This window comes from Olea europaea, unplaced genomic scaffold, assembly GCF_002742605.1.
Source record: "Olea europaea var. sylvestris unplaced genomic scaffold, O_europaea_v1 scaffold3618, whole genome shotgun sequence".
Taxonomy (NCBI): Eukaryota; Viridiplantae; Streptophyta; class Magnoliopsida; order Lamiales; family Oleaceae; genus Olea; species Olea europaea.
The window spans coordinates 12,062-36,537 of NW_019255408.1; the positions used below are offsets into that span (position 1 = coordinate 12,062).

Genomic DNA, 24,476 nt, shown 5'->3' on the forward strand with positions numbered 1-24,476 from the left:
CAGGCTCTCATTACCCAACTACGTTATTTTGAAGTAAAATAATGAATAGTAAAGAACAATATTGAAGGTTACAAATTACAATAGGTGTTTAGAATTACAAGATCCGTTGGAATTATATATGGAGAAGAAGAAAAGGGTCAACGTATAGAGAAGAAGAAGAGATTCATTGAATTTCTCAAAAGCAAGCTCAATTTTTTCTAATTTTCACAAGCTACCAATTGAACATAAGGTTCGGATATTACATTGGTGAAATAAAGAGCTTGAAATGATAATTGGAAATGGTGCAAAGGTTATTAGTAAGAGACGGCTACAATTAAGGTCGCTCGGTTGTTGATCGTACCACTAATCTCTTGCAACTCCTCCACATATACCGCATCTAAAATATGAATATCTGAAAAATACAATTCTAAGTTTCTTGTTTGAAAGCACAATATTGAAAATAACAGTTGGTGCTGGCGAAATAAGACCAGTTTAAAATAATTTGAAGCTAGATCCCTATTCACAAGCATGTCATCTCATATATAGAACGAAATAAATGGCAACATCTTCATTAAAATTAGTAATAAATGGGTGCAAGTCAGCTTATACAAAGTCAAAAGGTGCATACGATGTATGACTATAGGTAGTTTATGATAAAATTGATGGTATGTTGTCATTTATGGTTCTCGTAGAACATGGAACACTTTTTTATATCGTGCATTGCTGACAACTATAAGACAATAAAATATGATTGATTTATCAACACCACCTTCAAAAGTTGTGACGTGATTATTACTTGGGGACTGAATAGCCCATTCTAGATTTAAAATTTCCCTAGAATTAATAGTGAGTCTATTTGTCCAATCGATAAGCAATCTATCTTGACTAAACTTTTCCAAATGACACTTCTCATAGTATGGGACGAAGCGCCAACAAATTATGAAGAAATATGGACTAAATTGAATTTAACTGTTCTCGCAAAGTTGATCATAATTAGATTTTCAAGCCATTGCCTCATTCAAAGTATAGAAAAAAGATGTTCTTACGTTCCTATGTGAAAGAGCTTGTTTGGTATGATTTCAGAAGAAAAACTTTCAATGGTAACTTCGTTCTTGTTTCAAGATGTACATTGATTTTGAGTTTACCATTAAATCACAAGTGAATGTAAATTTATTGATCAATGAAAATTTGAGACAAAAANTCAAGATGTACATTGATTTTGAGTTTACCATTAAATCACAAGTGAATGTAAATTTATTGATCAATGAAAATTTGAGACAAAAAATTTTTGTCTGCTATCTATACAATTTTTTATTTTATATAAAACGTTAGGCAATTAAAAAGTCCTTTTTTAAATGTTGGGGATGAATTTGCTAGAAACTGTAAAAGTTGGGTACTAATTACACAATTTTTTTAAAATTTTTTTAAAGAAGAGGGTAGTAGGGATTTGAAACTATGAAGACATTCCATAATAACAATATGTTATTCTATCAACTAAATTTTTATTTTAGGGACCAAAAAATAAATCTTAGGCCCCCTAAAAATGTTGGGCCTTAGGCGGCCGCCTCATGGGTCTAACGTCAAGCACGATCCTCACTGATCAATGGGAGTTATTATAGTTAGACGTAATTATGTAGTGAGAATTATCAAAATGAGGAAGTTTCCCAACAATCCCTGAACAAGAACCATAACTATCATTTTCATCATCGCAAACACAATTGGGAATTATAATTAAAAGTTTAAGGTATAATCGTTTTTAGCTGCAATTTATTGAATGTCGATTGTCCATCCACCATCAATTATTTATTTTGGCAAAATTAACACTTGAATGTGAACAAAAATTCTTAATCATATTTGGTTGCACAACATCAAAAACATCTACAACGACATAGAAATCAAAATTTATTGAAATAATGAAAATTTTCATGGAATTGTAAGGAAAAAAAAAAAAAGGTTTATGATTGTTGTATAGCAATAAGTTATTTTATGTAATAAATATATTAAAACCTCATTTATGTAATTTTACTTAAAATTATTTAAGTGAATATAAAAATGTTTAAAATTGTAGTGTAACTAACAAAATTCGTAGCGGTAATGTAATTACCCTCAAAATATTTGTATCCTTCTTTTACAAGACTAAGATTCATTCATATGTGCCATAGAATTGTTTTCCCCTTCATAGAATTGTTTTCCCCTTTTCTCTAATTCTCTCTTACTTTTATTGGGTTTTTGATACCCAATAAATTTCGGATTATGATATTAACGTGAGTTAATATTATTTCATAGGTATAGGCCGATAAATGAAATAAGTCCAACAACCAAGTCCATGAGCTACACCCGGCCCAATTGTATTCCCTCTTGGATGTCTTGAATTTTGGCCCGATTACCTCTTTAATGGTCCAATTTAAAGCCTAACCCTAGATTATACATATGGCTATAATCCTACCCACTTTCTTGTGATATTTTCGTGAGGTTTTGTGTGAGAAAAAGTGGAATCCCGGCTACCCCTTTTGTGTGTGAAAAAAAGCCCTCTAGAAGTGTTCAAAACTCTTGTTTATCGTGTGCAATTGGTGGTTCCTTCATAATATATCTTTGTGGTGTCTTCTCCTAACCTTTGTGGCCACAAATCATCATTTTTTCTTATCCTGCGTGTGTAAAATTAAATAGCAAACAAAGTGAATTAGATTGGTTGTGGTTTGGAGTCGATAGGATTGGTTGTTGGTTGAGATATGTACGTTGGACTGAGTCGGAAAATCATCGATTTGAAGATCTTTCAAGAGAGCTTTCACAACATTTGGTATCAGAGCTTCAAGGTGGTGGTTTTGGTTCGTGAAACATAAGAAAAAAGTTCAGAAAATCACAGCAGAAATCAGATCGAAAAAGCTGTCCAAAAACTGTCAAAATCAGCCTCCGTTTTTCACATTTTCTGATCAATCCAGAAGGAGTTTGCAGAAACGAAGACCACTGGTGTGACGTGCAAGTAGAGGCGGACCCTGCAGGGCGGCGCACATTGATCGACAGCGCATGAGGGCGCGTGACATGGAATCTCGTGATAATCCCTTCAGGCAGTTTGTTCTTTACATTATTTCTAATATTTTTCGCGTTGAAAGTTTTCTATTTCAAAGTCTGCAATAAAATCTAGATAGCGTTGTTCTTCGAACATTCGGACTTTGATTGTGATTTCTTAATTAGTGCAATTTTCAGAGACTTTAGGACGAATAGTGGTGGTCCTAAAGTGTTAAATTCGTGTGTCTCATAATTTACGAACTCAGATTGGTCCGCTCTGGTAAACTGGCTAAAACTTTTATATTATCGCTCTAGCAGATCATCGTGTGGGGGTGATAATTAGGATTGGGGTTGTCATTGCTTGTGCTTGAAAATTTAAGAATTATTTGCTCTATTTTGAAGTGTTGAACTTAGATTGCAAGTTGGTAGTTGATTTTGTGCTTTATCTGTCATATAATCACCGTGTGAGACTTGTTGCGTGAAAATTCGAACTTTTGTTTACATATCTTCGTGATGCATTAATTAGCCCATTAGAATACTTGGACTTAACCCGTTTAAACATTCACTTGATCTAAGATCGTGAATCTTATGAAACCCTGAGAATCTAGAACAGTGTATATTGCGACCGTAAGATAACTTTATGTGACCTATCTGTGTTTTGGTTATTCTGTTTTTCTTAAAAATGTCTTCATTCTTTGAAGTTGAAATTTTTAATGGGAAAATGAATTTTTTCTATTTGGCAACAAAAGATGAAGGGTATTTTGGTCCAACAAAAAGTTTCAAAAACAATAAATGACAAATTTTCTGCAAATTTAACAGAAGTACAAAAAGAAGAATATGAGAAACTTACGTACACTTCAATTATTTTACACATGTCTGACATCATTTTAAGAAAAGTTGGAAAACTCAATTCTATCAAAGAACTTTGGGAAAAGTCCACGCCTAATAAGTTGTACTTGTTTGAACATTTTTTCAGTTTTAAAATGAATCATTTAAAGGATTTTGATGACAATCTGGATGTCGTTAACAAGTTAGTTGAAGACATCGTTAATTGTGATGAAAATGTATCTGAAATGTATAAAGCTATTATCCTACTTAATTCCATATCTGATTCATATAGGAAAGTTAAGAATGCAATTAAGTACGATAGGGACACCTTAACACTCGAGATTGTCATAGACTAGCTTAGGAGTAAGGAGTAGCGAGTTACATATGATAAGGAATAGGATGAAGTTTAAGCAAATGAATTTGGGTAGAACTCAAGACAATTGTGATTCGAGTAGTGACTCGAGTGATGAGGGTAGTAAGAAGAAGGACAAGGGATGGGACAAATCTAATGGTAAAAGGTATTACAGTTGTGGTAAATCTGGACACTTTATTAGGGATTGTCCTAATAAGAAAGATAAGCTGAAGGGTAAGATGAGAGGTGAGAAGAATTTGGTTGAGGGGTCGAGTTATGACCCTAATGAGGTTTATTGAGAGTAAACCTAGTTACTGCAAATGCATCTATGTGTGATCCTTTCTGCATATGTGTGATTGTCTAAGTTTTGTTACATGATTATCTGCTACATTTCAACGTGTTTGATATGTGCATTTACATGAATTTGAGGTAATATGATTACTTGGTGTAATTGCTTGCATGCATAGTGGGTTAGGATGCATTAGTAGTGTGTTGTATGTCTTTTGGTAAGGTGGAGTGTAGATGCCTAGGGGTACATTGTGATTTTTATCAGGGACGTGGAGTGTGACATTTGGATCGTGAATGGAGATATGATCAAATGTTTGGAATCCTTTATCTGTAAAGAGACCTTGATCAGGTGGAGTGTGAAAGAGACACTTCTATCACTTCTGTTAGGTGGAGACCCATTATCCACATAGGTTGGGAGAAGTGATGTGGAGATAGAGGATTATTCCGTAGACTTAAGATCTATTGTGACCTACCAGTTAGACATAGAGTTAAGTGATCAGTCTAGTAAGCTTGGTGGGCGTTGAGAGGAGATATGTGTTCTCGAGATGTGAGCAACACAGAATGAGATAGAATAAGTGTGGTGAGATCTTTTCGTAGGGTCATTTATCCATGTGCTACATATGCGGTTGATCGTGGTTTGATTGACATGGTGTTAATCAATGGTTCTATGTGAACATATTTCTAGAATATACCTTTGTGGTGTCTTCTCCTAGCTTTTGTGGCAACAAATCATCGTCTTTTCTTGTCCTACGTGGATAATATTGAATAGCAACTGAGGTGAATTAGATTGGTTATGGTTTGTAGTCGATTGAATTGGTTGTTGGTTGAGAAATGTACGTTAGACTGATCCCGAAAATCACCGATTTGAAGATCTTTCAAGAAAGTTTCCGCAACAGCTTTCATTTTTTAAATTCACACTCATCATCGCGTTGCATTCAAAGATATCAACATGAATTTGAATTTCCATACCAAAAATGTATTCTAAGTTTCTCACATTATCATGTAACATTTGACAATTTCTAGAAACTTTCAAGGATAAAACCTAATCATATCTTCACATCAAAATTGTAATAATTTGGTTGCAATGGTCCATTCATGGGGCAATTAGTACCACTTTGAACATCTTTCATTTCAACATCAACTGTTAATTGCAGTTGGTAACCTGTCTCATATCAAACATTAATCTACCAAAAGCAAGGGTTAATGCAATCTCAAAATAGACATCTTTTCGAGGTTAGCTGTCTGAAATTTACGGTTAGGTCATATGCATCATTCTTTTGTCACAATATTGTTGACGCCTGTGTATGTGTACTTTAGCATTTGTAGTTTTTGTTAATAATTATTGGCATAGTAACAGTTGAATAGTAAGAGTTTGTTGAGACTTAGAAATCTAAATTCTATATTACCAAAAGCAATAAAATCACAAAAAGAAAATAAGCACACAAAACTGTATAATTTATAGGGATTTGCCCCAATGTGAACTACATTCTCGTTTGTCGCTACAATAATTTATTATGATAAAAATAAATTTACAAGAGAAAACTCTCTTGACTTATTTTCTCTTGCCTCTCTCTTTTTATAATGATATATTAAATACTAATGATAACTCTCTATTTATAAGAAAAATAAGGTAAAATTAAAGATACAAGTATGGAATTTCTAAAGTATCCTTAATAAAATTTTGGTTTGAGCCGAGCTCCATCCCCTGCAACCCATGGACCTTACCCTTAAAGATTGATCCGCATACGCACTCCACACAACAATAATAATAGGTTCAACAAATTAACATGGTTGACTAAGGAAACAATCTTTGCGTTCATATATAACCATATATATTGTCAAAGAATCTCCCATTACAAACCTACACCAATTTGTACGATTGTGACAAATAGAGTTCTACTTAAGTTCTGAGGATTGTTTCGAGTTAGTCCTAATTACTAATTCGTTATTTGTTCCTTCTAGCTAGTTATCCACCTCTATCGTGACATATTAATCTACTTTTTCTCGATTTATTTTTAATTACTTGATTATCAAGTCTTACATATCCATGTATTACTTATTAAGCCCTTGTTTGATTACCATTATTTTCAAAATACATTTTTTTCTCTATTATTTTCAATCACATTTTTTTCGATAAAATATTATTACATGCAAATTTAAAATTGTTCATTATTTTTTAGCCATACATTTTTCATTAAAATACTGCATTTTGAATAAAAAAGAGGGCTTAACTAGGCTCTAAAATGGTTGTGCTTCTTATTTCTTTTCCATCAGGAGCATCAATCCTATAGAGTTGATCCACTCGGCTAATTTTCCATCACAAAAAATCAATCTATGTATAGACTTGGCTTGCTTTCAAAGATGCACAACTCTCATTTATCAACAAGTACAATTTTGTGTACAATCTTTGACAGCACAGAGCACACAATAAATATACAGTTGATGCATGCAAAGGGTAGAGGGAACTACTGAGAGGTGGTTGGTTCTAATAAATGGTACGAAAGACTCAATTTTTATTTATATTTTAGTCGAACCAACCAGTCCTGACCATATAAAACATTGCTTAAAACCACTTGTTTTCGGCCTCAAGAAGAAATAAATTTATGACAGCCAGGGGCGGACCCACTTGAGGCCGAGTGGGGTCGGCCGCCCCCACTCGATTTTCAACTTTTTAATTTATCTTGAGGTTTTCTCCTATGATTTTTTGATTTCGTCCTCACTGAATTTTCATTTTGGATCCACCCCTGATGACAGCACACACTAAATTTGACATATAACCAAACTTAGAATTTGCAAGGACCCCATTAGCATGACATACTTTAAGCAAATTTTCACTTGGAACGTTATTCTGTGATTTCTAAAGCAAAATAGGCACGATCAAATGCTTAACTTGAGTATTTTTTTAAAACACAATTTGAGAGCATGGCAATAGCCACACATCCAAATACATGGACACTTTCTTGGAGTATGTTTGGCAAAGCTTTTTTAAGATTATAATATGATGAAACATCATTTTGTCCACATATTTGTAAAATCCACAATTTAAAATTTATAAAAAGTTTACCAAACATACTCTAATCTCCCACATGATGGCTCTTGGATGGTCGTCATCACTCACATCTGGTTGATAAAAAGAACACACGTGTTTTAATGTCAATTGTTCGTCTAATTTTTGGATAGAATTGTCTTGTTATATAGAGGTTGAACTCCAATCTTAAGGGTCCTCCACCGTCCCGTCCTTGGAGTATCGTGAGAGAGGTTAATTACGGGATGTGCCCCACTAGGCCAAGGAACAAGAACTGCATGTACACTGGTACCCACAAAGAGTCTCAATCCATATTTTAGGAATCGAACCCTCACACTGCAGCTGCTAGCAAGACTGAGTATACCTCACCCTTATTTTTTGCACTACTGAGATATGTCCCGGGGGGCTAATTGACTTGTTATATAACATTTATGCGTGTTTGACAATGGCTTCGATAACTTTTTCTTCATTACCACTATTGAGTGTTTTTGAATCCATTAAGACATGTTTGATATTTTTAATACTCAGATAAGACTGAGGAGTAGATGACAAAATTAAAAGGAGATATTTTACTTTTTTCATTTTTACAGGGGTTGGTTCAATATGAAGAAATAATTAAACTCAATGGGTCCTGCTCGCACATCGTAAAGAGGGGTCCACAAGAAGGAGAACCTCATCTCGAATGTCTGGTCCAACACATAAGCTGTGACCGCGAACTAGTGCAGGAAGGCCACCATTCCTCAAGATTAGTCAGATGAAATTTGAACACTGGAATCACCAAAAAAAAAAAAAAAAAGAAAAAAAAAAAAAGGAAGAAGTGATTAAAGCTTGATTTATACACGTATAAAAGTTATGTTGCATCGAAATTTATTGCTGACAGTTGAAATAAAGCAAAGAAAACAATTATGGTTAAACATTAAGTTGGGTCAAAAATTGAGATACAAAGTGAATGTGAATTGCATAAAGAATATTGGGGGTTTAGTTTTGTGGGGTTATCAATTTCATCATTGTTTTCATTGTGCCATTATTATTATTATTATTTTCTTTTTGTTTTATATGTAATTTTGCATATCAAATTCCAATTTCACCTATAACTTACTTTTATTAAACTGAAAATTAAAGAAAACTACCAATGTGAACCAAAAACAAAGATGTTGGGGCCATCTCGCCCAATAAAATATGAATTCCAGTGTTGTATTTCTTGAATGACAATGGTTAATAGGCATGATACCATTTTTTGATCGGCATGCCCAAATTTTGTTGAAGTTTTAAAAATGTTGCCAGAGAAAATGTGGGGCAATAAATGATAAATTCACGTCTTATAGCCAACCAAAACTATCATTATCACTAATCTTTCCATAAATAGACCAATAATTGTACGTTTCAAAGCCCTTATGTTAATTTGGCCGCATCTGATTTGACAGATTTCGTGAATAGAAATATGCAATGAAATGTATCATATCCAAATTTTAGCCCCATTTTATGTTTGGGAAGTGTGTATAAACAATAGAAAATGAGTGGTAGAGAGGTGAGTAGCTATGAAATATACGAGATGGGTTGATAAAAAGTGATTTGACCGAAAATATATACGAGGAGAATTTTGATACATTAACATGTAAAATAAAATAAAATAAAATTTCAATCACTTTTTGTAATACATCATTATATGTGTTGTTGACCTCGATTTCTGATTGGTGATATGGTCAATAGATCCCAATTCTACTCATGTCCATGCTTAATACTCATGCACGCTTGAACAAATTGTAAAGCATGAGGTCTCCTCTGATGGTGTGGAAGGCGACTACGAACAAATTTGATGGTCGAGTGAGTCTATTTGTATATATATCTGGGTGTGGGTGAACGGAAAATGTGAACCACAAGTATGTGTACGAACATCGAATTATTGAGAGAAAATAAGTGATGAGTACTATAATGAGTGTGTAATATTATAATATTTTCAAATGACAATAAGTATGAGTTTTGATAGTAATAGAATCAAGATGGTTACTGTTCAATGAAGGATAAACATAGCGTCATCTTAATGGTTGAGGTGATTCATGATAAGCATGACTTTTTTGATTATAGGTTCAAAGGCGTTAAATGATTTTGAAAAGCGACCATTCTATAGTCTAGATTTGACATTTGAAAAGTAGGTGACAAGTTAACTGAAAGTCGCTTGCTACAGAGAGATCATATTAATAATCACATGAGAACTTGTATGAAAATCTCTTGAAAGAAGTGAAAGAGGATAATGCCTGTGTATGCTTAAAGCTCGCTGCTTCGGATTAATATTGCAACAGATCGTAGCACCTCATCTCAATCATGGAGAATCAAATTTTACATGACGGTTTGACGGAGATGATGTATCACTACGACTATCATGTTACCTCCAAAAGACCAAATAGGATAGTGATGGGGAGAGTGAGCTTGAGTTTGTTTGTTAGTTAGTTATCACGTCGTCGATACTTGAAGTCTTGGGAAGGGACGAAACATGTATTTTACGGGATGTGCAAAATTCGAAATGAAATTCTAAAATGAGATTCATAATCGGCTCTGAGCCCATGTTTGATTCTAATTTTAATCTTACGTCAAAGTCAATAATTAAATTTAACCACACATTTCATGGGATTCATAATTTTCAACTACACATCTCCTCAATTTTTATCAAAATATACTAAAAATTTGATTGGGCTAAATCCCTTGGACAACCCCCTAGTTGTCTTGGGGGACACATAATCCCTTGGTTGTCCAAGTCATTGAAGAACAATCCAACTTGATTTTAAACTATATCAAATATGGGCTAAATTTATTAAAAGCGAATTTTAATTTAATCTTTTAATAATTTATTTATTCATCAATAATTGATAAATAAACATAAATCACGAATTAGACCAGCTCTGTTGATTGGGTGTAGGTAGACCGGTTGTAGATGATAGATATTGAGTGTTTTAAGACATGAAACGCTGGATACTCCGAAAAAATGCTCACTGAAGTCACTTCTTTGCAACTCTCGAGGTTCTCTCTAGAACAAGTACATATTAGCCACTGGTGGCAGCTGCTATTGTACGCCACTGAGATGTACAATAAGCACCTAGCAACTTCCACCATTGAAGGAAGATCTTGATCCTGTCCCCCACCATTTATACGTACACTTTTCCCGTTTCTATACACGCTTTTTCCAATGTTCAATGCAATTAAATGATAACTCTGTTATTCCTTTATTCGGGTCGGATTGCACAGATGGATCCTCAGGGGGTAATGATGAATGAAGGGGGGCGGCTGTATAACTTAGCAGAGATGTGGCCCGGGTTCCAGATTAATGCCAATGAAACGCGGTCTGACAATTTGCCAGCAATTAATCCGGGTTTGGATTCGAATCCGATGGTTATGGAGAAGAGATCGGATCATAGTCCGAGTCAGAAATCGAGGAAGCAAAGGGATGAAGATACTGAGGGAGTTTCTACTAGCAACAGCAATGGCTACAACCATGCTTCCATGGTATTATTTTAATGAATTTGTTTTAACTAATAGCTATTGATTCGTTGTGTTCGATCTTTGCATATTAGAATGGACATATTATACTGTCTAGTCGTGTTCAGTGAATGCAGACTAGAGATATTTGTCAATTATCCTGTCTAGTCGTGTTCAGTTATCTATTATTTTGTCTAGTAGAGTTCAGTCTAATGCGAGCTTTTACTTACCATATTGATTGGATCCACTAGCCAGTGTGTGTAGTATACAAGTCACAGAACATTTTTATTTATCTTTTTAATTGATTTCCGGTGGATGGTTGAGCAGAATAGAAGTGATAATAAAAGGCAAAAGGTCATGGCATCAAATGAAAATCTTGAAACTGAGACGGATGGAGACGGGAATTCACATAAGGTGGCGGAGCAGCCAGCAAAACTGGTGGAGCCGCCAAAGCAAGACTACATCCATGTACGAGCGAGAAGGGGTGAAGCTACTGATAGTCATAGTTTAGCCGAGAGAGTAATTAATCTCACTTTAACTCTAGCTTATACTTCGCTAAGTTTGGGTGAGAGTGTGTTATATGTCACATAATTTCCTACTTTTAAGTAAAAATGTTAATTAGAAGGTAACTCTTACTTCACTAGGAAAATAAGTAAAATGGTTATTTCTAACTTTGGCCAATAAAAAAATTTCCACAGTTTTTTCAAAATTCTATGTATTTATAACTCACTTTTTATTCACATATTTTGCGGACCCACAATTAGTATCCACCACTCATTCCTACATATTTATAATTTATAAACACTTCTCAAACATTTGCTTAATCTTGTAACTGTTATCTGATATATAACAAGAAAACGAACATGCCATGAGTATTTCGAAGTTTGATGAATTAATATTGGATAATAAAAATCATAAGATATATATGTGAATTGTCCCAAAATGATATGGAAAATAAATCCTGGAAAAAGGGAATAAAAAAAGAAGCTATCTCTCGAGCACAGGTTTAGGTGAGGCCTCAGTGGGAAAAGAAATGGAGCTGGTTGGACAGATAGTGGTGCCACTTGATTGTAGTAATGGAGACAGTTATTCTATCTATTTCTCTTTGACAGGCAAGAAGGGAGAGGATAAGTGAGAGGATGAAAATTCTCCAAGATTTAGTCCCTGGTTGTAATAAGGTGAGTACTAGCATCTTTTTCTATCCATGGTCTTATGTATACATTCCACATGTTTGATACGTTGTAGTGGACAAGATTTGGGAAGAAATACTATTTTTTTCTCTCAACTAGTGTTTTTAGAATTTACGGATTGATGGCCATCCTCCATTACTATCCTTAATGTTCTATTATGCTCCTCAATGTGGTAATTTTTTTAGAGAGGTTTATATGGATTCAGGTTATTGGCAAAGCACTAGTTCTTGATGAGATAATTAATTATGTACAATCTTTACAGCGTCAGGTCGAGGTACATATCTCTCTCTCGAAGATTAGTTGAATCCAATGGAAAACTTGAACTAAGTACTTCATTTCTTGTCTCAGTTTCTTTCAATGAAGCTTGAAGCAGTTAATGCAAGAGTGAATCCTGTAAGTTTTCAGAAAGATGATCATCATCTTTGTGATTGTGTTTTGAACTTTTAGGGACCGTTTGGATGGACTTCTAAAAGTCAAAAGCTACTCTTGAAATTAAAAATCTACTTTTGACCTGTTTGAATAATTTTGAAATGTTTTATTAGGCTAGAAGAGTTCGCATGACCAAGGTGACTTCCTCGTGAAACTCTTCAACAAGAAGTAGAAGCCTTGTCAAATAGTTCTTAATCACTTTGATTATCAGTCTTGCTAGTTGCTATGTTCAAGAACTTTATGTATAAAGATTAGCTGACACTATTTTTATTGGGAATAAGATTTAGTTAGTTGATGATGTGCTTTGGCAGAATTGTCTGTCCATTTATTTTCCGTCCTTCCATTTCATTGTCTATTAATGCTACAACATTTCTTGTTGGTTTTACCAGATATCTCAGCAGCCATTTGATAATCCTGGCGGGGTATTTGATTCACAAGCTGCTAGAAAATATGATATAAATACAACACCAGAATGGTTTCATATGCAGATAGGTGGCGCGTTTGAATGAACATCGTGAGTTCATAATCTTCATAGGATCGTAAATAACAATAAGAAGCTGTGTTCGAGAAGGATTAATATCTCAAGAAAATAAATTTGTGCTTCAATGATGCAACGATGTATTTCTTTCTCGAATCACAAATGTATTGCATTTACATTTCATTATCAGGTGTGTGACTGCTGCATCCCTTGGGACTTTCTGAAACTCATATTATAAAATCTCCACCCTTTAGATTTTCGAATGCTATGAGTAATATTTGGTACTTAAAACATAAGAGAATACTAGCATAATTATATATATTTTTGGAGGCTAAAAGTTACTCTTAAGCATAGTCAAATATTCAAGAATTAGACATGACTGGACAACTATCTTGATTTTATCTAATATAGAGTTTCGTCAATGAGTAGCGAAGTCAAACATTGAAATCTTCCGAGTTTACGGCAATTTGATCAAGGCAAAGAAAAACGAAATTGCTCCTGTAGTTGAACTGAATCCAATGCTTCAGTTAATATAAGTAGAAATTTGTCCAAATAATCAAATATTATACAGTTTTAAGAGCTTAGATAAGTGTGTAAAAATATTTATTAGGACTTTCTCAGTCAAGGATAGTGCGACGTTGACCCTACCTGAAGGTCTTATCCTAGCGAAAAACCATAACTTCCTCATTGTCGTTTTCGAATGGGATTCTCTTTAGATGTTCAAAGCTTATGCTCATACTTTCTTTCCTTCTAATGCCTGTTTCTTAAGTGATATTGTATCACTTTTACACGAAGTAGTGGATCTTATCAATTTATTCATCGAGCCAAAATAAGGTGGACCTTTCACTTGTTACTCGTTTTCTAGTTGGTTTTTCATTTGGTTGGTTGCATCTCACATTCGGAAGAAAATGTGGCGAGTTCATCTTTTGTGGAGGAGAAAATTAATTTTCTAGGATGTCATTATGCAAAAGATATTGAGGGGCAAGAGTCAACATATTACCCAAATGTTGACTCTCGGCATATCTTTTTAAGGAAAGATTATAATTTGTACACTACCACCATACAAGTTGATCAGGACGAATTCAAGCTTAATTGTAAATGGAAGCCTAAACATCATATGATGTTTGATTTTGGTGTCGTGCACATAGAAAAGAAAAATGGAGCTAGAACTTGTCAATTACAATGTTAAAATCTGCTTCACTGCTACGTAGAAAACTTGTACGTTGAAAAAATTGTCTCAACAATTTCTTAGTAATGTAAAAATAAAAAGAAAAAGAAAAAGAAAAAAAGAAAAAGGAAAAAAAGGAGCAGCTTCACTAGTTTCCTGCATTGAGTCCAGTAAAAGAAAACAAATTTGCCGAAAGGATCCTTAAAATGCCAGATACACACTCCAGGCAATGTAATCCATTTCCTTCCTGTCCTCTTATCTCCTCGAAGAGAGTTTGAGATACCCTTGTGCTCCTCAGGAAAGTCGACAAACCTTGTTAATCTGTGTGAAATGGTGTGTAAATTTTCGCTCAAAGATTCTTCTTCACCATCATAATCATCATCATTCTCATAAACTAGATGAATCCCACATTTCTTCAACATAATTCTATGATCATAAGGAGGATTGCGCCTTTCTACCTGTATTTTATCACCGTCTTGTAGTAACAAAACTAAATGAGTAAAATCCGGATATCTGCACAAAAAAAGCTGATCTTCCTCCGTAGAAGGGATACCTCTCAAGTTCATTGTATGGGTGAAAACTGCTATGTTTGCTCTCAGGATCTTTGCTTGGACTTCATATATTACAGGCAACCCATCATATCTTGAATCATGCTCGATTTGAGGGTTGTTAGAGATGACAACAGCTATAATCACGCTCTTTATCGCATCATATTTCTTTTTGGAAAAGCAAACCTCATCTCGAGTAAACCAATCCGGGATTTCACTTCCAGGGATACTAAAATTTTGTAAATTCCTCAAAGCAACCTGCATCAAGAAATTGTAACAAATTAAATTGCTTTGCATTCATGCTTTTGATAGTACAAATTCATAAACCAAAAGTACAAAAAGAGACAAATGAGCCACTGTCCAAGCTATCGTAGGTCCTGTGCTGCCCAGAGCACGAGGCATGTGATGATTTAACATCATCCTCACCTTTTTCGTGTTTATCATGGGCAGTCTATTTGTAATCCAAAACTCACTATGACAAGTAAACATGAAGGTTGCGATCATTGTGATACTTTTGCTACCCGAGCTGCCAGCAAGGCACCCTTCTATTTCAAGAGGATTTGCACATGCATACAGGTAAGAGAGAGGTATACCTTGTCAAGTTTTCGTATCACTGCTGAGGCACAAGAACTACAACCTCCCATGTACAACCTTTTCATGGACTTTAATTGTTCGACGCCTGGAACATCCACTAGTTTCTCACAATTTGCGAAATCTATCTGCATCAAATTCTGCAAATTTGAGAGATCGGAAATGCTTTCCAGAGACGTGCAATTTGCAGCATTTAGCTCCTGCAAACTCTCAGGAAGTGGAGGAAGAACTTTAAGCAATTTGCACTGGGATAATTCTAGCTTTTTGAGAACAGAGAGTCCTCTCATATTGGATGGAAGACTATGAAAATCATTGCGACTCAAATTCAAATCCTCTAAAGATAATAACTTCTCAAAATCATCAGGTATCTTCCCAGTTATCTTCCATGCACAAGCATTGAATTCAACTAACAAGGAAAGATCTGAGAAAGAAGATGGAAGCACCTTCATCTCTAGACTAGTAGCAGGCTCTGACGTTCCAGAAATTTGAGGAACCTGGAGACTCTGTGTCATTCCCAACGTCCGTAAATTAGAAAGCATTCCAAATGTTTCTGGTAATTCAGTAATGGCAGTTTCCACCATAAACAGGTGATTCAAGTTCTTCAATTTTCCAAATGAGACCGGTAATTTTCTTAGTTTCTTGCAATTATTCAATCTTAACATGGTGAGATTTTCCAACATTCCTATAGATTCCGGTAACTCTACTATGACAGCATTGTCTAAGATCAACGTATTAAGGGCCGACATATTTCCGATTGATTCTGGAAGTGCAATAAGATTCTTGCAATCTCTGACTTCAAGCTTCTTAAGTGATTTCAAGGAACCAATTTCTTGAGGTAAACTAGTTATTAAAATCCTGTCCAACTGAAACTCAATCATTGAAGATAACCCTTCAATTGTAACAGGCAACGAGCGCAAACATTTACAGTCTCTGACCGATAAATCTTTCAGATAGAATAGCGAACCAACAGATGCTGGTATAGCTTCTATGGAACTACCACTTAGGAAGAGTTTAGCCAGTGATTTGAGATTTCCAATAGAATCTGGAACCACAATTAATGATTTACACCACATCAAATTTAGAGTCTCTAGATTTCCCAGAAAACCAATGGTATCGGGTAGTTCATCCAGTGCAGAATCAAGAAGAGAGAGTTCCCTTAAGGAACTAAGCTTTCCTATGCTTTTGGGTAGTCGTTTTAACGATTTGCAATGGTCGAGGGAAAGCTTTTCGAGATAAGTTAACTGGAATATAGTTTCAGGCAATTTGTCTATGGCAGTACTATCAGCAAGTAGTTGTCGTAAAGAATTCATGCTGCCAATATTCGAAGGTAGATTTTTCAGTTGTGAACAATCAGAGATAATGAGTACCTCGAGACATTTTAGCCCAGAGACATCACTTGGAAATTCTACAAGGCTCGAACATGACCTCAAGTTCAGATGCCGTAAAGTGTCCAGGCTGCCTAATGATTTGTGAATTGTTTTCAGATTAACGCAACGCTCGAGTATCAGCTTTTCCAGGGATTTGTGCTCAGACAAATCAGGAATAGCAGTCAGGTTACGGCAATTATAGAGATTTAACACAGTAAGTTTATTTTTCACCTGGAAAACAGAGAAAAATTACATCGTCATTGAGCAGATAAAGGAATGTGAGCAATTCAACTGAGATTTTTATCGAAAACAAAAGCAAGCACATGGAAGCATTTTAGATGAACTGTAATCTTAAAGTAACTTGGAGATCCATGTTGATCGATTAATAGTCTAGTGATCAGAATAATAAAAAGAGGAAATCAACACAAATTTTGGCAATCCTATGAACCAGAGTGGTCAGAAGAATAAAGACCCGTCCCTCATGGCAATCATAAGAATAAAGAGCAAAACAGTATTATAGGATAAAGATCCGTCCCTATAAATCAACACACATCTTTTGGCAATCCTATAAATCAGAGTGATCAGAAGAATAAAGGTCTATCCCTCATGGCAATCAGAAGAATAAAGAGCAAAACAGTATGATCACATTACCATGGCATTATGTTCTACCATAACAAAACACGACTTCAATTCTGCCATGTATATAGATTATTTTTCTTTTCAATTTTGTTTCAATATGGAAGATTTGAATAGAATTAGGCTCTAATTCACCACTTTCTCAGTCCATTTTCTCTTTCACAGTTCAATTTTGTTATGGGATGAATGAATTATTTTATCTTTTCCAACTTTCTGATGCAGCTAGCCCAACTGGAATTCCAACCACAGCCCGCCACAGGCAGATCAGGAGGAAGCCTGATCGAATTAGAGCTGTTTTGTTTTACTTAATTAAAACTTATTATTCTCAGGATTCCATTGTCTTTTCGGTAGGCATAGTATATTAACTTTGATTTTATAGGGTTGGATTTTTGTTTTAATAACGTTTGCACAGAGAGTTTTCTCTCCTAAATTCAACCTTGTTTGATGCTTGGTTGTCGTGATTATAGTTCTATCGTTTCCTGACTGCGCCACTTTCTTCTCCAGACACCATAAGCCGAGAAAGTAGCAGAACATGCTAATGGGATTGATTGTCAAAAAATGTCATGAAAGTGAAACATACCTTTCTTCTATCCAAGAACCATTTCCTTCCAGATAAACTTTCTATCGTGCTCTGTGAGAGATCAAGAACAGTCAATTCCCTGGCCAAAAGTATAGAAGGAAGAGTTCTGAGTGAACATTTCCTCCATTGTAGCCATTTCACTGCAGTAGGGATATTTTCAAAACCTCCCTCCAATCGGACATTACTAAATCGAAGCAACCTGAGATTAACCATTGATTTAAACCATTTGGTATCAACTATTTCTTCACCTTCATCGGCATCATGTTGAAAATATTCCTTGTATTTCTCCTTCATATATGTTAATGCAGCAGTTACATTGGGGGATCTTCGAAGATAGTCTAGAGCTATAGAACCTGGAAGTATCATACTTGTGTGCTTCATGACTTCCATGTCAACAATGAGCCCCTGGATGTATTGCGTCCCCTGTAGATTGATATTTAAATTTCTGAGTATAATTGAAGTGCTCTAAGAAAAAATTGTCAGCAATTAGACCCTAATTCCAGTCCTGAAATTCGTAATGGACGAAACAAAAAAGAGAAATGCATACACTGATTTACAGTGTTACACTCTATCTACACAACAACAAATGTTTCACTATAATGAAGGAGAAGATTAGAGGTTTTTCCCTTGCCCTCTTTGTCTATTTATAGAAAAATGGCCTCATGGATTGCTTCATGTGGCATGGTGAAAAAGGTGACTAAAATGTTAAGAGATAAATCTCTTGTCGGTTAAATGCCGTAATACAGGCCAGCATAGAAGGGCTTGGAAATTGTCTTAACAATGCTAATATTTTAAGATGGAACCCCAATTCTGTTAGTATTTAGAGTCCATTAAGTTCTAACGAACAATTTAATCCGATTAAGATTCCAAAGCGCAATTCAATCCGGTTAAGACTCAAAACGAGCATACGAATTTTAAGTTTCATCAATTCAAACGAGTCACCATCTTATGAAGGCATGTTAAGAGATAAATATCATATCAGTTAATTACTGAAACATTGACCGACATATAAGAGCTTGAACTACTGCTTTTAACAAGGTTGACCTTTTAAGATGGAATTCCAATCCTAATATTACAGAGATATTAATGTCCAATATATCAAATAAAATATATATATATATGAATGCTCAATCTAACCCTACAATTTAACAATACATAGCACAAAACTAGATCAATCCGCAATCGAGGGAACAAGTGAATAATATAATTAGACTCCATACAGTCTATCAAATTTATGAAGTAGTAAATATATACCTTCTTGCCCTGCAAGACCTGAAGAACATCTCCATGATCCCATATTCTACTGCGCTTTCCAATATCTGAATAGCTTTCCTCTATAATGATCTGTCTACCCATATCTCTAATCTGATCATGCATCCACAACTCATCTTCCCCAACAATCTTGATGAGAGATCTATCAATAAGGGTTGTGAGTGCAATCACTGCTCTGAAACCACAGCCCTTTATAACATCAATTACATCCTCTCTCTTCATTTTTAAATTCAATAACAGACATGCAATGTCCAGAAATACACTCTTCTTTTCATCATCAAGTGCGTCATAGCTTATCCTCAAGATATCCTGTAGATGGTTGGGACGAATCTTCTTCAGCTTTTCTAGTTCATCTTGCCATTCCTCCACTCGCCGCTTATCAAAAAGAAACGAACCAAATACTTGCAGAGCCAAAGGTAATCCTCCAGTAATAGAAACAATGTGTTCAGACAGTTTCAAGAAAGTGTCATTAGGCTTCTCTCTTCTCAATGCATAGTAACTAAAAAGTTCTAATGAATCAAAAGGGCTTAGTTGTCTCATCTCATAAATCTTCACAAGATCAGTTGGCAAAGCATCTATATTTCTTGTAGTAATGATAATCCGACTTCCTTCATGCAACCATTCTCTACGAATGGCTAGTTCATTAAGCTGATAAGCATCATCAACATCGTCTAAAACAAGCAAAACTTGTTTTTCCTGAAAAATTCTTTTGATGACTATCATAAAGCATTATTGCCATCAACTTGATTCTCTGAACTCTTAGAAAGATCTTTAATGAGTTCGTTTTGGAGCAACAATAAACCATCAGGTTTAATAAAGGTTTCTCTAACATTTGAGATGAAACTGCGGTTTTCAAAATGCCTTGCAAGTTTATTGTAAACAGCTTTAGCAAGAGTTGTCTTCCCAATTCCACCTGTACCTAGGAATCCCAGAAGTTGAGGGGCATTGCTCCTAACATCCAATAATTTCATCACTTCCTTTACCAGAAAATCGAGGCCCACAGTATATGGAGCCACAACAACTGGGGAGTTGTTCAATTCATTTAAGATTCTTTCAAATAAAGATTGGATCAATTGTGTCTCTTCCCTGCCAACAAAAGTATAATTCATTCATTAAGTTAGCATATTCTAGGATTTCATTTGTTTAATTATTTATCGAAGCATTGACGAGCAAAAACATGCTTCACTGAAACTCATTTTGATAACAGAAAAAGGTAACGTGACATATATTAAGAAGAAATGCAAGCAAAAGAAGAACAACTAATTGTAGGGAATTGGGTTCCTACCAAAAGTTTAACCTATTAGATGGAATAGCCTAAACCTAAACCCATTATTTATCCCACGTTTTGTTGATGGGGGGTTTTACTCACGCTATCCCAATAATCTTCCTCAAATGAAGTACCACATATCTCAATCCCAGACAAGGAATAATCGATCAATCCTTCTTCTAAATTGTTCAACTCTTCTATCGCATAAGGGTCATTGCCTTACGTCAGAATACCCATCTTGAGAGCTAACTAAACATTTTTCACAATTGCAGAACAACTATTGAGCATGACCCACTTTTAGCTGCAACTGATGATTCATCATCCACAAGGATAAGTTTATGGTCCGGCTCTAAAACCATTTTTTGGGAATTAAGTTTCCATTCTAGAATTTGTTGGAAATAAAAATTATGGAAGAAAGGCTAGAGAGAATATTCAAAGATTTCTCAAAATATTTGTATTATATGGCTTTACTCTATAAAATGTCTCAAGCACAAGACTTTTTATAGGTACAAATGATCCCATATACATTGTATAAACTCAAAAGACTAATTAATGATTTTTCCTACATACTATGAATAGTAGGATACAAAGAACCATGTGGATACATGAATAAAATAAATACATGAACATCAAATAAACTAATTCATATATCAAATTAATTTCCAACATTCATGAATCAAGTTCAATTCCAACACCCCTTCTTAATCTTGATTCCCTTTTAGTGACTCCAATCCAAGCACGCACGCAATCTTGCAAAATCATCATTCTTCAAGGGCTTGGTGAAAATATCTGCTACTTGGTCATTGGTCTTTACATAAGCAAGCTCCACTTCTTTATTCTTAATGCACTTTCTAATGAAGTGAAATCTCGTATCTATATGCTAGCTTCGATCATGGAACATGGGATTTTTACCCAAAGCAATAGATGACTTGTTATCAACATAAATTGATGTACCTTCGTTTTGGGGCTTATGAAGCATCTTCAATAACTTCCGTAACCAAATGGCATGACAAACACATGATGCAGCGGAAACATATTCAGCTTCACAAGTAGAAAGAGTCACGATGAGTTGCTTTTTTGAACACCAAGCAAAAGCGGTGTTACCCATAGAAAACAAAAATCCAGTAGTGCTTTTTCGATCATTAATATCACTAGCACAATCACTATAACTATAACCATGAAGCTTGAAATTTGTAGAAGAAGAATGCGCCATAATCAATGGTACCTTTTTGTAGCAAGGTATCCTTTTAACAATCTCCATGTGAGTTAAAGTTGGTGCCTCTATATAATGGCTAACAAGACCAATATCATAAAGAATATCGGGTCCTGTACAAGTCAAATATCTCAAACTTCCAACAAGCTGTCCATAGAGAGATGGATCCACTTTCATGCTCTCATCATATTTTAACATTTTTGTTCCACACCCAATGGGAGTACTCACCGGATTGTAATTTTGCATTTTGAACCTTTCAAGAACTTTATTTGCATAAGCTTCTTGGAAAATAAAAATGTCATCTCCATTTTGCTTTACCTCCATTCCAAGTTATTAGGACATGAGCCCAATGTCAGTAGTCTCAAATTCTTGAGCCATCATTTTCTTAAATTCATCAAATGTGTTTTCATTGTTACCAATAAAGATCAAGTCCTCAACATATAAGCACACAATCATAAAACCTCCAAATGCATCGTTTTTAAAGTAAAGAGCATACTCATGTGGACATTTGGTGAATCCATGATTTTGAAAATGCTTGTCGATCCAGCTATTCCATGCTCTAAGCGCTTACTTCAAGCCGTATAGCGCCTTCTTCAACTTTAAGACTTTATCTTCATGTTCCTTGACAATATAACCCAATGATTGTTGAACGAAAACTTTTTTTTTCAAGGTATCCATTCAAGAAAGTGGACTTGACGTCCATTTGATAAAATTTTCACTTATTTTGAGCTGCTAAAGAAACGATTAATCGAATGGTTTCCAAGTAAGCAACAAGGGCAAAGACCTCATCATAGCCAATGCCATGCTTTTGGCTATAGCCTTTGAAAACAAGTCTTACCTTGTATTTCTCCACTTCTCTTCGAGCATTTTCTTCACTTTGTACACCCATTTCACGTCAATTGCTTTTTGTCCTTCAAGAAGAGATAGCTCCCCATGTATTGTTCCTTTTTATTGCTCGAATCTTCTCATCCATTGCATGCCTCCATTTTTTGTCTTCTATTGTCTCTTCAAAGTTCAATGGCAGTATCAACGAAGAGACAAAACTAAGATGGATTATCAACCATTTCAGTTTCTTCATAAATCTCTGCAAGATTTCTAATACGTCTTAGTCATTCGGAGGGACTGTTAAGAGGAGATTGAGGAGCGGGAGAATGCGGTGGAGTAGCATCTTCACTTGCTTCTTGGCTAGAGTCTCCTTCTTGGAAAGCAAAAATCATGTAATCTTCAATTTTTGGAACATTCCAATTCCACAAGCTTCCTTCGTCGAATTCTGCATCTCTACTAATAACAATCTTCTCATTGCAAAGATTATTTAACTTGTAGCCTTTGGAGCTTGAATCATAACCGATGAAAACAAAGTTGTCACTTTTCTCATGAAGTTTTAATCTCTTCTCACTTGGCACATGAATATAGGCAATACTACCAAAAACATGTAAGTGAGAAACATTAGGTTTCTTACTGCTCCAAGTTTCTTGTGGAGTCATGTTTTGAACACTCCTTGACGGGAAAAGATTAGATAAATATACGGCAAATGCAACAGCTTCGGCCCAAAACTCCTCCATACTCTTGCTCTTAAACATACTACGAATCATGTTGAGGATAGTTCTATTCTTCCGCTCCACGACACCATTCTGTTGCGGTGATCTTGGAACTGTGAGAAAATGTCAAATTTCATTGGTATCACAAAAATTGTTAAACTCCTTGGAAGTGAATTCTTCATCTCAATCTGTCCCTACTGCTTTGATTGAGTTGCCACTTTCATTTTCAACAAGGACTATGAATTTTTTGAATGCTCCAAAAACTTCATCTTTCGTCTTTAAAAAATAAACCCGGGTCTTGCGAGAAAAATCATCAATAAATAGCAAGAAATAATTTGTTTTACCATGAGAGGGTGGTTTGATTGGCTTGCACACATCCGCATGAACAAGTTGGAGTGGCTATGTCGCTCTTGAAGTGGATTCCCTTGGAAAGCTTCTCCTAACTTGCTTGCCAACGAGACATCTTTCACAAAGTTGATTGGAATGATTAATTTTTGTCAACCTATTCATCATTCGTCAAGGTCTTCAAGCCACCAAAATTCAAATGGCCAAATCTTAACTGCCAAAGCCAAAAATTATCTTCAACACAAGCCTTTAGACACCTTGGATGGTCAACATTAACATTGAGCAAAAACATTCTATTCTTCTCCATTGGCACCTTTGCAATTATTTTATGAGAAACATCTCTTAAAGTAAGGTGACGATTATTCAAGTGAATGTCATAGCCAATCTCAAGTAATTGTCCCAAACTCAAAATATTAGATCTCAAAGTAAGTACATAATAAACTTAAGAAATTAAAAGATGATTTCCATTTTTAGCATGAATAAGAACATCACCTTTGCCTTTTATTGGAACTTTGATTTCATCTCCAAAATTTTTTTGCCTTTCACCTACTCATTTATCGTTGAGAATAACTCCTTGTTGCCACTCATGTGATCGGCAGCGCCGGTGTCAAGGTACCATGATCGTTTATCATTTTTTTCTTTGGTTGCCAATAACAAAAACAATTCTTCATCTTTCTTTGCTTCAACATAATTATCACTCCTCATTATTGGTGGTCTCACTCTTACATTCGGAAGCATAGAGACCATATTTATGACAAGTGTAACATTGAACATTGGATTTGTCATATCTTCTTCCGCCACCTCTCTTGGAGCCATAGTTCCAATCCTCTCGATTGATTGCTTGATCCTTCATTATTCAAATTTTGTTTTCCATCATTTCTTTCATTACCACGACCATAATTTCC

General features: G+C 35.1%; 1 protein-coding gene and 1 pseudogene across 5 annotated transcripts; one reads left to right on the forward strand and one right to left on the reverse strand.

Moving 5' to 3' along the window:
• Positions 1 to 10,423: 10,423 nt before the first annotated feature.
• Positions 10,424 to 13,309, forward strand: LOC111386554 (transcription factor BHLH094-like). 5 transcript variants are annotated; one of them, XM_023011015.1, is made up of 7 exons: positions 10,425 to 10,624; positions 10,719 to 10,976; positions 11,277 to 11,468; positions 12,062 to 12,127; positions 12,345 to 12,413; positions 12,488 to 12,532; positions 12,958 to 13,309. In XM_023011015.1, exons 2-7 carry the CDS (start codon positions 10,719 to 10,721, stop codon positions 13,075 to 13,077), a joined length of 750 nt encoding a protein of 249 aa, XP_022866783.1. In that variant the 5' UTR covers positions 10,425 to 10,624; the 3' UTR covers positions 13,078 to 13,309. The 5 variants fall into 5 exon arrangements, with proteins under 5 accessions (XP_022866784.1, XP_022866786.1, XP_022866783.1 ...); XM_023011016.1 differs by having other exon boundaries at positions 10,424 to 10,976; positions 12,402 to 12,413; XM_023011018.1 differs by lacking the exon at positions 12,958 to 13,309 and adding an exon at positions 12,682 to 12,866 and having other exon boundaries at positions 10,424 to 10,976.
• Positions 13,310 to 14,164: 855 nt separating this feature from the next.
• Positions 14,165 to 20,337, reverse strand: LOC111386553 (annotated as a pseudogene).
• Between the last annotated feature and the right edge of the window lie 4,139 nt (positions 20,338 to 24,476).

Excerpts from the sequence above, each read along its gene's own strand:
- LOC111386554 (XM_023011014.1), top strand. The coding sequence starts at position 10,677 with ATGATAACTCTGTTATTCCTTTATTCGGGTCGGATTGCACAGATGGAT. Across the intron at positions 12,128-12,344 it reads TAGTCCCTGGTTGTAATAAG|GTTATTGGCAAAGCACTAGT; the intron begins GTGAGTACTAGC and ends ATATGGATTCAG. Across the intron at positions 12,533-12,957 it reads TTAATGCAAGAGTGAATCCT|ATATCTCAGCAGCCATTTGA; the intron begins GTAAGTTTTCAG and ends TGGTTTTACCAG.